Genomic DNA, 15,858 nt, shown 5'->3' on the forward strand with positions numbered 1-15,858 from the left:
AAAAATCAAGAACTAGGATCACTGCCTAAAGGCTTTGAATGATGACCTAGTATTATAATATAATATAATATAATATATAAAGTTGGAAGGGACCTTGGAGGTCATCTAGTCCAACCCCCTGCTCAGGCAGGAAACCCTATACCATTTCAGACAAATGGCTGTCCAGTCTCTTCTTAAAAACCTCCAGTGTTGGAGCATTCACCACCTCTGGAGGCAGGTTGTTCCACCGGTTAATTGTTCTAACTGTCAGGAAGTTTCTCCTTAGTTCTAGGTTGCTTCTCTCCTTGACTAGTTTCCATCCGTTGCTTCTTGTCCTGCTTTCAGGTGCTTTGGAGAATAGCTTGACTCCCTCTTCTTTGTGGTAGCCCCTGAGATATTGGAACACTGCTATCATGTCACCCCTCACCCTTCTCTTCATTAAACTACACATACCCAATTCCAGCAACCGTTCCCTATGTTTTAGCCTCCAGCCCCCTAATCATCTTGGTTGCTCTTCTCTGTACCCTTTCTAGAGTCTCAACATCTTTTTTACATCGTGGTGACCAAAACTGGATGCAGTATATCAGGTGTGGCCTTACCAAAGCATTGTAAAGTGGTATTAGTACTTCACTTGATCTTGATTCTATCCCTCTGTTAATGCAGCCTAGCACTGTGTTGCCTTTTTTGGCAGCTGTAGCACACTGCTGGCTCATATTGAAGTGATTGTCTACTAAGACTCCGAGATCCCTCTCACAGTTACTACTATTGAGCAAGGTACCACCTATACTATACCTATGCATTTGATTTTTCCTGCCTAAATGTAGAACCTTACTTTTTTCACCATTGAATTTCATTTTGTTAGATAGTGCCCAGTGTTCGAGTCTGTCCAGATCCTTCTGTATCTTAAGCCTATCTTCTGGAGTATTGGCTATTCCTGCCAGCTTGGTGTCGTCTGCAAATTTGATGAGTTCCCCATCTATCCCCTCATCCAAATCATTAATGAAGATATTGAAGAGCACTGGGCCCAGAACAGAGCCCTGGGGCACCCCACTACACACTTCCTTCCATGTAGATGCGGTTCCATTGAGGACCACACGCTGAGTACGGCCTGTCAGCCAGCTATGAATCCATCTGGTGGTAATGCTATCTAACCCACATTTTTCTATCTTATCAAGTAGTAGGTTGTGATCTACTTTATCAAATGCCTTACTGAAGTCCAAGTAAATTATATCTACAGCGTTCCTCTGGTCCACTAATTTTGTCACTTGGTCAAAGAATGTAATAAGATTTGTCTGGCATGATCTGTTTTTGACAAACCCATGTTGACTTTTAGTGATGACTTTGTTTGCATCAAGGTGTTCGCTGTTATTGTATAATAACAGATGTTGTAAAAGATATTATAAGTAGTGCAAAGTTCTGAACATAAATTCCTGTATTTTCTATTCTCAGCTGCCCTGATATTTTATGGAAACTGCTGAAAATGTACAGGAAAAATGGCTTCTCTGTTAAACCTAGTCAATCAACAAATTTCCATCTTTCACGAAAATCAGTAAATTACTAGATGGTTAAAAAGACCCTTTTAACTAAGACTTCAAGATATAGTATGTAAGGTAGAAATGTTTCTGGAACTCAACTAAAGCCAGGTTTCATGTAACTGAAAGTAATGCTTTTTGAAATACTTCAGCACTCCCAGTCTATTATTATTATTACACAGTATAATAGTTCATATCAAAATAAAACTATTACAAAAGTAATATTAAGAGTCTACGAGAGGTACAGACCTTGCTATCAGTGTCAAACCTTTTTTTAAAAAAAAAACAGTGAAAGAGACTTGTACATAATTCCAACTAGTCACAATTTGCTTCAAGGATTAATTGTTTAATATTAACACATTACAATACAGTACAGATATTTTCAAGTAAGACCATCAATCTATATTTTAAAAAAAAACACTTTGTACAGGGCCAGCAAGCTGTGGACTTGATTTTTTTTTAAATGCCAATCAATAGAATCCTGAAACACAATTCCACTGTAGCCAAGCCAAGCTCAGCACTGCTGGCCTATAGAGACATGCAGCAGGAATGCAATTCTGGATTGCTATGCAAAGGCTTAGTGGTTCATATTTTATTAGATTATTTACATCATCATGGTAACCCAAAGAGGGAAAATCCTGGAGATTTTTTTTTTCCAAAAAAACCCCTTACCCCTATAAAAATACAAAATACCTTCTCTCTGCCCTGATGAAACCAAAATATATTTTTTCCGAGGTTAACAAATGTTTAATGAAGGGAAGAGATACTTTCTTTCAACAACCTTCCTGGAAACATTGGAAAGTGCATATTGCACATAGGGAAGTTCCAGCCTCTTTGGGAACAGCCAGGATCGGGCTGGCAAAGGAAGGGAAGACAGAAAAAGCTGTTGTGTGTGCCATTGTTTGCTTTCTTAGCCAAGAGAGGAAAAAGCAGGAATGTGCAGACAAACTAACCCACCCAAGACACAATGATGATAAAGCACCCATCATTTCAACATAAAGCTAACACTGTTCGTTTAAAGAAAACTTGCCTTTACTTTCAACATTCACATGCAGGCTTTGTTTCCTTCTCTCTCTCTCTCCCCTCACACATTATCTTAACAATCTAAGATCTAAGACAGGTTGAAGAGGAATTAAAGTGCTTTGTGAATACACATTTCCTAAAAATGTCTAATACCCAGTATCCTTTTGGCAGACATTTCTTTCAGATTGTATGTTCATTTTGCCATCTTTAATATAATGCTTGACACTTTGTGACTGGCTCTGTCAGCAGCCACTAGTTTACTAAATTTCAATTGACATTCCAACAAATTAGCTGTCAGCACAGCAATCAGGTCATTAGCAACAGTGCTTTGAAAAACAGTGCATAAGAAAACAATCGTTTTTCCTACAGAGAGGCAACCAACTATGCTTACAACAATCCTACATTGGACATCAAAAGGAACATTGGATCATGTTCTCTCCATAAATACATATTGTTCTGAGATGTTGAAAATGAATTGCATCAGCTTTCTGTTTGAACTTTTAACTAAACAAGTACCAAACATAGCATTTATCCCAGGTAGCTGGTTACTCAAATTGAAATCTGTGTGAATTATACTTCATCAATGACAAAACAAAAATTTAAATATAAGTAGTAGGGAAATGCAAACTGGCAAAGGGGACAAAACCTTTGGAAATTTATATTAAATAGGTCAAAACATGTGGAAGGGAAAGAAAAGAGATCTCTTTGGTCAAAAATAGCATTTTGTAAAAGTCTGAAATACTGAACTGCTTTAGCATTTCAAATATATAATATTATATTCTACTACCCGTGGCCTCTCTTAGGTAGCCCTTTCTCCTGATTCAGAGAAACTACAAAGACTGGAATTGCTCATAGCAATCCAGCATTGCTTTATTTCAAAACCGTGTCTTCAGTTCTGAGCACACCCAATCATTTAGCACGAGAAAGTCCCTAAGCTAGCATTTGCTACTCTATGAAAACTTAAAAATCAGGTACAATTTGATACGAAGCAAAGCGCCTTCAATCTTAGTCCAGCTACAAATTTGTTGCCATGGATAACTGGGGTTGCTCTTCTTTAATTTAGCCAGAGTAAACACTAGTTCTTTCCCTAACTTGAGCAGAGGCTTCATCCTTGACTGTGAAAAGAAAAGGAACCACAGAATTCTGGTTCACAAGCACAGGTAAACCAAAGGTACAATGCTACAGAAGCTACTGGGATAACATCTGATTGACAAAGCAAAGAAAGATCATTCTTCCTTACTATATATTTACAACCATTTAGCTTGGGCAAGTCTCTTTATTTAAACATAGCCCAGGTTGGAAGCCTTTTCCACAGTCTCTATTCAACCTTCACCATGGTAGAATATCATTCCTTGGGCTACCCTGTTAGTTTTAAGGCTGCTTTGCTTCTAAATTTCAGGCTATTCTGTATCAAAGAAAAATTACAAATTATGTCACAAACTGTTTGGAAGATCCTGAGGGACAGAACAATTCCAAAAGGGAGGCACAGAACAAAAAGCAGTCTTTTGCTTAGTTTACATGGGTAGAGACCGCATTAAAGGCAGATGATGATGTACTATCCTCTTAAAGGCTATCACAGGTAAACAGCATCTACTATTGAGTCTCAAAAGTTATGCTGTTGAGTAAAACCACCCCATCATTAAGCTCAGATACACAGGAAAGCTAACTTGGAAAATCCAACCAATACTGCAATTCATCTCCTCTTAGATCTTTTCCACTATCCCATTAGGAAATGGTAAAACTGGCTGGGGAAGGATTCAGCAAGCAACGTTGATTCTGCAGTCCACCCCATCAGGTGGATCCCCTGGAAGCTTGCTACAGCTTGCTTCTAACCCATATGTGAAGCTACCTCACCTCTAGTGGATCAGAGTGCTAGCCACACCGACCATCTGGCACACAACTGAACAGAAAACTCTGATCAGAGCTGGCAAAGAGAGGAAGGAGCCCTATCTGTTGATTTTCCTCCAACAGACAAAAGGCAAGTATCACCAAGCCTTGCCTACTGAACCCAAGTATTATGAAGCCTCTGCAGAGCTGAACGGGACAAATTTAGCAGGTTTGTTTGGAGACATAGGAGATAGATCATCAGCTTCTTCGCTGAGTTTGAAAAACATCTCTTGTTCTCGCTTTTTCTGGTTCAGCTCGTCTTCTAGTGCCTGAAACACAAAGACAAAAAGAGGTGAAAAGATGAAGTTTTTGCTAATAATAACCACCTTGATTTCTCTCTGGATTCCTGCCAGCTTACATGCAGTTGCAGGTTGAAATGAATACGACATTAGAATAAGGAAAATAAAAGAGTATACAATGCAAACCTGCTCACAAACATTCCAAGTCTTCCTTACTCATTTTCCCCTAAATTATGGGTCTTGTGGAAATTAATTTTTTTTTAATCCTTATTTTGACCAACTGATCTGATCTTCAACATTTCACAATTTAATTCTGATGTGGGTGCAAATTTTTAATCACCTTTTTTCTTGGCCTAAGTTTATCTCGCCAGTCCTTGAGGGTCAGGTTGTGGTTTTCATCCAAGGCTTTCAGTTTTTGAGTCTCATGTTCAACCAGAAGGTGGCACTTTTCATTCTACATAGATTGAAACAAGCAATAGAGAGAAAGAAATATGAGAAGATATTTTGCAAGGAGGAAAAAGCACCAGGCCTACCATCTCTTTGACCTAATTTGAGATTGCACGACCAGCAGCAAATAATATTTAGTTATCTTTCTAATATCTTTCTGACATTAGAAGTCTCATTCTACCTGATGTCACAGATTCAATGTGTCTGCTTAACCTGGAGTTAGCCAATACAGCCTGCTTAGCATATTGTGCTCTAGACATAAAGAGTTGAAATCTCTGATAATCCATGGAGTTTACTTGATGGCTTTGAGAAAAATCATCCTCTTTCAAAACTAGCATAACTCACCAGGCTTATATTAGGATTTAAATGAATTAAATGAACCCACATTTATTTACCCGTATTTCACCCCTCGGATAAAACTTCAGATATAAATACGATTACATGCCAGCATTAAAAAAAATAATCCCTGATATTATTTTTCTCTTCTGTTTTAGGACCCACCGTGACCAGCATTAACACATCTTTCAGAACATGATAACAGATAGCTCAAAGGCTTCATACGTGCTGCACTTTTGAAGATTAACGTAAGCATAAATAAAACTGTACCATTGATATTAAGTTACCTGTAACTGCTGGAGTTCATTCATATTGCCCTCACACTGAGCCAACATTTCCTTCATCTGCATCTCGTGCTTCTGCTGCTGCTGCATTCGCTCAGTTTTTTGTCTCTTTTCTTCCTGCTGGGCAAACTGTAATGGGGAAAACACCAACAACCATCCAAGTTTTGGATGGTTTCCCGCAACAGTTATATACCTGAACTTGAAATACTTCAGAAGGTAACCGAAGTTTACCACTGTGATTAATTATTTCTTGTCAGTGAAACTGTTTTAATTCATCTCCTGGGATAGTTATAGGATCTCTGGACCCTGACTAACATTTGCTTGTATGATGAGTGCTTTGTCAATATGATCTGATTTCATTTTTCCTTACTTGAAGATACACCAAAAAATTGAGAGGGATGGGTGATCATAATTATGATCTCTCTCTACCCTTTCACAAAATTAGAGTGTGTGACAATTTGAATTATTTCTATTTTGAAACTCATTTAATGCTGAAGCCTAAATATCAGTGATATGATATGCAGCTGCTAGACAAATAATTCCCAGTAGGCTATGTCTAGCAGATTTTTACAGTATAATACATTCATTTAGTTCATTTACATAACAAATGCAAGGCCAAATTACAGTTTAGCAGTTAATTGGCAGTGCGTTGGTCCATACAGTACTGCTGTGACAGTACCTTTAGCTCCTCCTGTGAGCTGGCACAGCTAACCAACCTTGGATAATTCACCTATAGATAATTCATCATATTATTCAAAGCAGGGGCCCTGGTTTATTCTTCTCGTGGAATCCTCCATAATTTGTTAGTTGGGCCACTAATGGATGTGGTAGCAGATACAATCGGGGAAAGTATACACATTCCTCATTTACCAGTACCTCATTTTTATTTAAAATATGCCTATTCCTTATTCTCTTTGTTAAAAAACGCCCAAGCAATTGTTATAATCCTGTAACATGCCTAAGCAGGTTACATGAACTGACTCATTGACAAAAGAATCCTCTGCTTATTTTCCATCCAGTCATTGAATCATACGGTTGGAAGGGATCTTAGAGGCAGGAGTTCTCATATCATCTTGGACAAATGGTTGTCCAAACTTTTCTTGAAAACTTCCAGCAATGAAGCACATGAAGATTGCTATCATGTTTTCCCTCAGACTTCTCTTTGTTAAGCTAAAGTTATCTAGTTACTTCAGCCATTCTTCATAGGATTAGCCTTCGGACTCCTTATCATCTTTGCTTCTCTTCTCTGCATTCTTTCTAGGGCCTCAGCATCTCCTTTGTAACATGGTGACCGGAACTGGATACAGCATTCCAAAAATGGCCTCACCAATGTGATATAAAGTGATACTATTACTTCCCTTGATCTTGGTACTCTCCCTCTATTGATGCAACCCTGGACTGTTTTGGCTTTTTTTGGCAGCTGCACCACACTGATGACTCACACTTAAACAGTGGTCCACCAGGACACCTTGATCCCTCTCATAGGCACTACTGCCTATCCTGTACCGATGCATCTGATTTTTCCTGCCCAAGTGCAGGACCTTACTTTTCTCACCGCTGAACTGCATCTCTTTGGATAGGACCTAATGCTCAAGTCTGCCAAGATCCTCCTAAATCTTGAATCTATCTTCTAAAGTGTTAGCAGTCCCTCATCCACAAATTTGATGAGTGCCCCTTCAATCCCTTCATCTCGGTCAGGGGTACCCAATCCCTGATCCATGGCTGGGCCACAGCCTGTTCGGAACCGAGCCACTGAAGTGGTGAGTGCATGCATGCATACCATTCCTACTCCTCTCCCCCTCCGCTGCTGCTGCCTCTGCTGGTCTGCCGAGCCGGAATGTAGGTCATTTATGAAAACGTTGAAGAGCTCTGGGCCCAAGACATCTCTGTATCTAATTAAAGTTCTCAGACAGATCCCTTCAGCAGGGTAGCTACCTGACTCTGACAGCAAATTTCACCTGTTTTATCTTCTCTCTCTGTTCTGAGGCACTTCCACTGGAGTTGATATGGAGACTCTTTTTATACATGGCCATGCGGGTTTTCCCTTCACTCCTCTGAATTTTGGGGAGACGGGCCCTCTCTTGCTGCTGCCGAACTTTCAGCTGTTCTATCATGCGCTGGTTATATCGTTGCATTTGCTCACGCTCCTGCAATATAAATCAACACAGTGGTGGGAATGAGGGAGCCAGCATAAGATAATGCCCCGCATTACATTCGGAGACATCAATGGCAAGGGGCCACAAATTATTGAACAAAAAACAAAAGGTTATTGGTGGGCGGGGAAGCGAGAAATAAGATCAACCTGGAAGACCTGAACGTGCAGAGGAGGCTAGTATTATTTTTTTTTTTCCTGAAGGAAATAACATCAATGCCCCCAGCTCTTATGGATGGCATCCCTAGTGTAAGCTATTGGGAACTATCACAGAGACAACAATGCTAATTAAGCCAGCTGAAACATAAAAGCTATTATAGAAAGCTGCCAAATTACAGATCTATCCAGTGGGATTTCTTAATGGAAATCATAATCAGTATGTTGTTTATGTGCAGAAAGACTACTTCTTCAACGCAATAGGCAGCCGTGGTTATTAAACTATACAAATAATAAGCAATATATAAATATTAGTGATCATCCACACATGCAGTACAGGTGCCAATAAATCAGAGGTAGAATATATATTAGTATTCTCCACACAGAGGAGGAAACATTAGCTTCATCTCTAATGGGAATGAAAGGCATCTTGCTCCATAATGTAAAATAAGCATTTTTGCCAAAGGTTCAATGCAATTTCTATCACAGCAAAAGGCAAAAATAGAACATTTGCTCTTATGTCGTTTCTTTTCCTGAAATCAGAGTTTTATCTGGTTTGAACAAAATTCTCTTTAGCAAACTTGACTGTAATCACAGTGGATATTGGAACTACAGTCCAATACAATGAGAGAATCCTAATTTAGGAGAGACTAACCCTAACACTGTGTCCTCTCCCTAATAACTACAGAGATTGTATTATAATCAGAGTACTCCTTCCCAGGCAGAACGGGACAACACGCCACAGGACAACTCATCACTGGACAACACGCCACAGGACAACTCGCTGTGGGACAATTCAATGTAATTATTTAAAAGTTAAAACGTTATTTTAATTTTTGTCATTCATATTTCATTTTGCCCCTCCTTTGGCATCCTTTCTTTAATGATTCTATTTCACTATATTTTTTTGGAGATTAGTGTAAATCTTGTCCCATGGAGAGTTGTCACATGGTGAGTTGGCCATGGTGAACTGCTCCGTGGCAAGTTGGCCACGGCGAGTTGGCTGTGGTGAGTTGGCTGCAGCAAGTTGGCTGTGGCAGGTTGACTGTAGTGAGTTGTCGTAGAGTAGACTCTTCCCAGGAGCTCTTAGGAGCCCACAGTTACCATACTGCTAAGCTTGTAAGCCGCCCTGAGTCTTCGGAGAAGGGCGGGATATAAATGGAATTAAAATAAAATAAATAAATAAATAAAATACAATTTTAAAAGTTCTGCGTTGTGCTGCTCTATCACATCTCGTATTTCTACCAAAGCTTTCCCATATCTCCACACTCCAACCCTTCTGCACACTAGCTTTGCTTCTATATATCTGCAACTTTAGATCCCACCTATCATTCAGAAGAAGAGAGAACGGAAAATGCCGCTACCTTCTCGTGTTTCCGTAGCAGCTCGTGTCTCTGGAGGAAATACTGGTCTTTTAGTTGCTGTTTCAAAATCTGGTGCTTCTCCTGCAGATGGTGCTCTTCAAGATCCCAGATAGTGGCTTCCCGGTCTACAGTGTTTTAAAAAATTAAACATACATGGCCATTCAATACCTGAACAGAGAAGGGAAGAGTAACTGTTTCAATCTCAGCATTGTCTACCCTCATGCTCAGTTTCTATCCCCTCAACCTTCTTTTTACGTTATGATATTATTGGCCTGAAAAGGTGAATGAACGATAAGAGCAGCTGGTTTTCTTTTTCCCCCTTTTCACAGGGGTTCCCAAAGCAAGAGAAGAGAAAGGATGCGTGTGAAGGGGAGGGAACTGGGTACAAAATCTTTGCTGTAGAGACGGAAAACCTGTCAGCCTCTAGATTATCATCATTTCCCAATCTGTGTTCCTATGATGATATTTCAATCCATAAGATTTATATTTATATTTATTAAATTTTTATACCGCCCTTCTCCCGAAGGACTCAGGGCGGTGTACAGGGCAATAAATATTAAAAAAACAAAGTACAAAAGTTAAAAAAACAATTAAATAATTATGCCCGATATATATAATAATTAAAACCATATTAAAAACCCAACCCCAAACCCATCAAACCAAGCTGGATTGCTCAAATAAGTAAGTTTTTAGATCCCGCCGGAAGGAGCGAAGGTCGGGGGCCATCCAGAGCTCAACCGGCAAGCGGTTCCACAGGTCTGGCACGCCCACAGAGAACGCCCTCCCCCTGGGGGCCACCAGTCGACATTCTCTGACCGGAGGCACCCTGAGGAGGCCCTCTCTGTGGGAGCGCACTGGACGGTGGGAAGTTGATGCCGGCCGCAGGTGCTGCCGTAGGTAATCCGGACCCAAGATTGTGTGTTAATACCATTTTAAAAAATAATTTTCAAAAATTAGTGGTCCCTTGAAGCATTTCCTAACGCATGAAGCTTTTCCACGCAACTTTCCTAATTCACATTTAAAGGAAAAATGATAAGTCTCCCTGATGTATAATGTTGAATACAAACCACCCCCTAATGCCACTTAAAAAAAAAAAATTCTCTCTGCCTTCTTCCTTAAACGTTTTGTAGGAGACAATCAGGCTGAGCCTGAGGGGAGGAACAAACGGATCATCAGTTTGGAGTGGCTACGCCCCTTTAAGAGACCTATGTCCAGCCCTCCTTGAGGTCCACTGACTCTTATCTGGCACCAATTTGCCTTGATTGTTAGTAGATCAGGTTCTTGCATATAGGCTGCATGGAATGTTGCTTTTGAACACCACACTGGTTCCTGGTTTCCTGAGCTTGACACTTTTTGCTCCTTGCACATCTATTCCTCATACATATGCTTTTTTTAAAAAAATGCAAACACTTTATGTACATAAAATACAGCTTTGTGTCAGATGAGATCTCTTCCCATCATATCTTTTAGGAATAGTTCTTCAGAGATCTTTTATTAAAGAAGGATGAACAACCAGATAGCTACAATCTGGGAAGAATTCATACTATGGCAGGGTTTGCTTTCTTAGAAATCTGTAGCAAAGATTTGCTTTTACATTTCTATTTCTGTTTCAATTTTTGATTCCAGCTCTCACTAGCACCTGCCAGTATGGTCAACAGCTGAGGAAGTTGGAAGCTGTAGATCAGAGCATCTGGAATATGACAAGTTTTCCTATCCACATTTTATAAGTAAGCTCTATTTTTGATGTTTTATTGGCTTCCAAACTAGCACTGTGACAAAAAGTGGCTGGAAAATTATAACTTCAGATTAATTGGCTACTTTTCCAAAATAACTCTCTAGCTTAAAATATTATTCCATAATATAAAAACTGATGAGCACTCAAGACAATCCACAGCATGCTTCTCATTACTGTAAAACGGGCATGTCAAACTTGCGACGTCACGTGACGTTGCACGACATATCGCAACTTTTCCCCCATTGCCGGCAATGGGGTGGGCACGGTTTCATCGTGATGCATCCGGCTGACGGGCCGGCAGTTTGACATGCCTGCTGTAAAGGATTTGCATTCTTCCTGTTTATAGCTTTGCCAATGCTCTCCAATAGGTTGCATTGCCTTTAAACGAAAGCATATTCTTCTTAGTCTGACTTCCTTACTCGTGAGCCATTCTAACTGGTCCATTTAAGGAAAAAAAGCACCTCTCAGAAGCTGCTGTTTTTTATTGAGGCATTCTCGTTCTTTGTCACAGATCTCTTTCCGATTCTGAGCTGTAATGTTCCTCATTGCCTGCTCCAGATCCTCGGATTGCTTGGCTATAAAGTCTTGTTCCTGGAATGAGAAAGGAGATGTATGAATTACTCGTCTTGGCTTTCTCGAATCTGTCAGCTTTTAGATATGTTGGGATGGTAGTTCTCAAACTAATTGGAAACCAGAATTCCAGACTTTCTGAAGGTCTTTGAGATAATCCATAGTGTTTCTCCCTGGCTGGTTGGGAATCTATGTTTCTCTAAGAGTTCGTGCTACAATGTCAATTAAATCTCTCTTGTGCCTTACCATAACTTGCTTTTTTTGTGCAAAGTCATCCAACTTCACTTTCATGCTGCTCTTGCGTTGTTGCCGTGGGAGCTTTTCAATGTCATTCTTGAGCTTCATAACAAAGAAAAAGACAAGCAGACAAACATTTGAGATATTCAGAACTACTGGGAAGCCCTTTGTAGCTTAGAAGAATCTATACTATTGTTTTGTACATTCAGCAGAAAACTGAATAGTACTGTCATTTTTTTGTTGTTTCTCTTCTGTCTCTCCTACCTACTGTCTTGCTTTGCTCATTATTTTATTATTGGCCATTTTTAAATTGGCATTTCCCCCCAAATTCCTTCCTAAATACCTTTTTATTCAGCAGTCCAACCTAGGTGAATAGAATGTATTTCTAGTGTGTCCATAGAGAAATGTCTGAAGGGGTTGAAAAAGTTTGTGAAAGAAGTGATATTTGAACCAGGAACTTTACAACCCATAGGTCAATCATTAAACAACTTCATTAGCTCTTCAGGTTTTCCTCCCTTCTCTCTCACCCCACTTTTTCATTCTTCTTTCCCTAACTCCCTTCTTTGTATTTCCTGTACATTTTTCCTTCTTAGATTACTTTCTTCATTCATCCTGGGTGCCATCTTCCATCCCTTTGAATTGCTTTGTTTATGAGAAACATTTTAACTGACAGCTGGGTTGGCATCCTAATATTATCCTAGCATGGAAGAATTCAAACTACCAGCTTTACCTCTTTCTTTTTTTGTTTCAGCAGTTCCTGAAATTTAAGCAGATCCCGTTCTTGCTCAGCACGGATACGTTTAGCTTCATCTCGTCGGTGCAGTGCATGATCTTGCTCCATTTTTTCAATCTGCTGCTTCTGCTGCCGCTCTAGATTTTCTAGTTCTGTATCATAAAACTTCTTCTTTGACTATAAAAGAAAAGGCAGATACAATCTTAAATATAGTGATGTTTTCCTTAATTTAGTAATAAAAGCAAAGCTTGGAAAAAAGCAAGCTTAGTTTACAACCTAAGTTTGGTTTCATATAAGGATCATTAGTCAAGCTCATATTAATTCTAAAACATTCTCTCACTATCTTGGCTGTGAACATTAAAGATTCCATTGCTGGAGCTGTAACTGAGGAGTAACTCTTATTATTCTACCTAGGATTCAGAAAAAGAAAGTAAGACTCCTCACTTCATCATGCTTCCTATCTTTATTTTTTTTAATGTTGTTGAGAGTCAGCCAGTATACAGGTTTTAACAACAACAATCACTGTGATTTGAGACCTTTGCACTAGGAAGAATGGACAATATCCTGAGACTGGTGGCCTCAATGATCTTAATGCACCCCTTCTGGGGAGAATAGAATTCACTTTGCTGGTGATTGATTCAGCAATGACATTCTGGGCAATAACCATTAGGTTCTAACTGTGGCATCCTTTTCTGTAGGCTGAGGATTGCCTGTGTGTGTGTGTGTGTGTGTGTGTGTGTGTGTGTGTGTGTGCGCGTGTGTGCATGCGTGTGTGTGTGCACGTGTGTGTGTTGCTGTAGATCAGAAAAAAGCCATTCAAGATTCCTTCTGCATATAAGATTGGATGATGCACATTAGCAGCAGGAAAAATTAATGGGACAAAATTGCTCAAGTACTGGAATAATTTCAGAGAACTTCAGTACAAATTATCAACGGATGAGAAATTCCTATTAAGCCTGATTGAAAACTGGGAATGTGTAGCCCTGAGAAAACTTAAGGATGGCAATTGTTAACTGTACAAATATAGTATTTGAAAAATTATTGTCATTTTGTTTGAAGATTTAATATAATAGAGAAGCTGAGAAGGATTCAGCAATGCTGATACTAGCAGATGAAATGATTGCATCTGTTTACATAAGTCTTCTCAACCTTGCAATCTCCAGGTGTGCTGGAATACAGCTCCAACAATCCCATAATGCCACAGTCATGATGTCTGCATGCCCTTAGTTGTGGGATAACACATGTAGAAGGCACTGATTTAGAAGTGGCATACTATGAGGCATAAGAAAAATTATTGAAACAAATTTCTTCTCCCAGAATGTTCAGCTAAACATGCTGCTTCCTGACATTCTGAACATGTAGGACAATCTGGAACAGAAACTCACACCAAAATTTTATAATGCAAAAATTGACCAGGCTTGGATGGGAGGCTCCTGCAATTTTTTAGAAAGTGAGAAATTATTAGGGAGAGAAGGAAAAATAGTCCTTGTTTTGTATATGCTATATCAGGAATACTGAAATTTCCTATGCTCCAGATGTTTTGAACCGAGCTTCAAAAAATCACCATAAGTTGTTGGAGTTCAAAACATTCGGGATTTTGCTGCTTGACATTATGATTTTAGTAAGGATTTTCCAAAGGATGTTCAATGTTTGAAGACACTAAAATATAAACACAGGGAAATTATTCTGAATAATAAAAGATTACAAGCCTAAAATCCACAATCTATAGTAAAGAATATTGTTATGTTATGTTATGTAATATATAGTATATTAATACTGATACATTTACACAGGTAAGTTTGCCATTCTATCTATAATTCTTCAGAGAACTGACACTACTTTTAGTGACAGTATTTAGGTTTCTTCCTAGCCTAATTAATACCACACGGCTTATTAATTTTTCTTTCTCCATATCTTCGGCCAACTTCTGAGATGGCAATTCCTCTTCCCACTTACATTCATTTCTTGTTCAAAACGTTTTAACATTTGTTCCAGGAGCAGCTGATGTTTGTTTGTTAATTGTGTTTGATTCCGATGTTCCTCTTTCTGAAGCAAACGTAGCTCCCGCAGCTCCTGCCGCCTGCAGGGTTAAAGTAGAACAGAAATTTAGAAACAGAAGAGAAACTTTAAAGCCAAAGCTACACAGAAACACCATTTAGAGTAAAATAATCATAATGAAGACTAGCCAAGATAGGCTGCCGGCTGCCTTCTGCATTCTAAGGATCTAGAATTTCCTTGAGGGGAGAACTGACTCCTTCAATCGCTGCCATGAACATATATCGCTTTTGGCCTGCAGGCAGAATATTTTTCTTTTTCTCCCAGCTCTTGTTTATATTTGCACGTCTGGCCTTGAATTATTCAAATTACATCATGCAAACATTTTGAATAAATATGGTTTAATACAATCCCTCCAACAACTGCGTGCAAGAATATATCTCTCTCTGAAACTTGGCAAGCTGAAAGAAATATAATAAACAACTCAGGTAACTTTGTGGTGTTGACATCTGTTGAAGTGAGTTTTAGAAAACTGTTATGTCACCTTTTTTTGGGTATAATTTAGATTTAACATCTCAAACTGTTGCCAGACATTTGTTGACTCCTGTCATAATAAAAAGAGCAGGCAAAAACATTAGCAGTGAATTGCTGAAGTTTCATTTTTCCCTTCCCCATTCTTATTCTGTTGCACGGTTTAGTGCTTTCTATATGTATTTTTCTGCAACTACTATAAATCTCAGCTAGCCTTTGGCTAAGCTGGATGGGAAAACTGGATGATAATTCTCAATATCTGATTCCATAAGATAATTGCTGATCTCTAGTGAATAGAAACCTCATAGATATCCTTCTATGTGCTGTACTTGAACATGATCTAAAATGACCTGCTACTTTTGTAGATTCTCTGATCCAAGACTGAATCTTATTACCATCAGAAAATTCTTCCTAATATTTAATGTTTTCACCGATTAGATAAACAGTCAGGCCTATATAATTGGTTACAAACAAAACACAATTTTAGCTTGCCTGAGGAATCTCATCTCCTCATCCTTCTTTTCATCTTCACTGATGATTTTCGAGGTGGTAACACTCACTTCCACTCCATCTACTACAAATCTTCTTGTTCGTTTCAGTGTCATGTTCTGTATTTTTGCATTCTACACATATAACCAAAGAAACAGTGTAAATAGAC

General features: G+C 39.0%; 1 protein-coding gene across 1 annotated transcript in view; it reads right to left on the reverse strand.

Moving 5' to 3' along the window:
• Positions 1–1,836: 1,836 nt before the first annotated feature.
• STK10 (serine/threonine kinase 10) overlaps positions 1,837–15,858 on the reverse strand; it is an 83,313-nt gene continuing 69,291 nt past the window's right edge. Inside the window, exons 10-19 of the mRNA XM_083352974.1 lie at positions 15,693–15,823; positions 14,631–14,754; positions 12,672–12,851; positions 11,951–12,043; positions 11,596–11,725; positions 9,400–9,524; positions 7,686–7,874; positions 5,731–5,856; positions 5,001–5,114; positions 1,837–4,690 (exon numbers count right to left, since the gene is read on the reverse strand). Coding sequence (XP_083209100.1) covers positions 4,550–4,690; positions 5,001–5,114; positions 5,731–5,856; positions 7,686–7,874; positions 9,400–9,524; positions 11,596–11,725; positions 11,951–12,043; positions 12,672–12,851; positions 14,631–14,754; positions 15,693–15,823 — 1,353 coding nt within the window. The 3' untranslated portion in view covers positions 1,837–4,549. The remainder of the gene's footprint in view (positions 4,691–5,000; positions 5,115–5,730; positions 5,857–7,685; positions 7,875–9,399; positions 9,525–11,595; positions 11,726–11,950; positions 12,044–12,671; positions 12,852–14,630; positions 14,755–15,692; positions 15,824–15,858) is intronic.

Source organism: Vipera ursinii, assembly GCF_947247035.1.
Source record: "Vipera ursinii genome assembly, chromosome: 2".
Classification (NCBI taxonomy): domain Eukaryota; kingdom Metazoa; phylum Chordata; class Lepidosauria; order Squamata; family Viperidae; genus Vipera; species Vipera ursinii.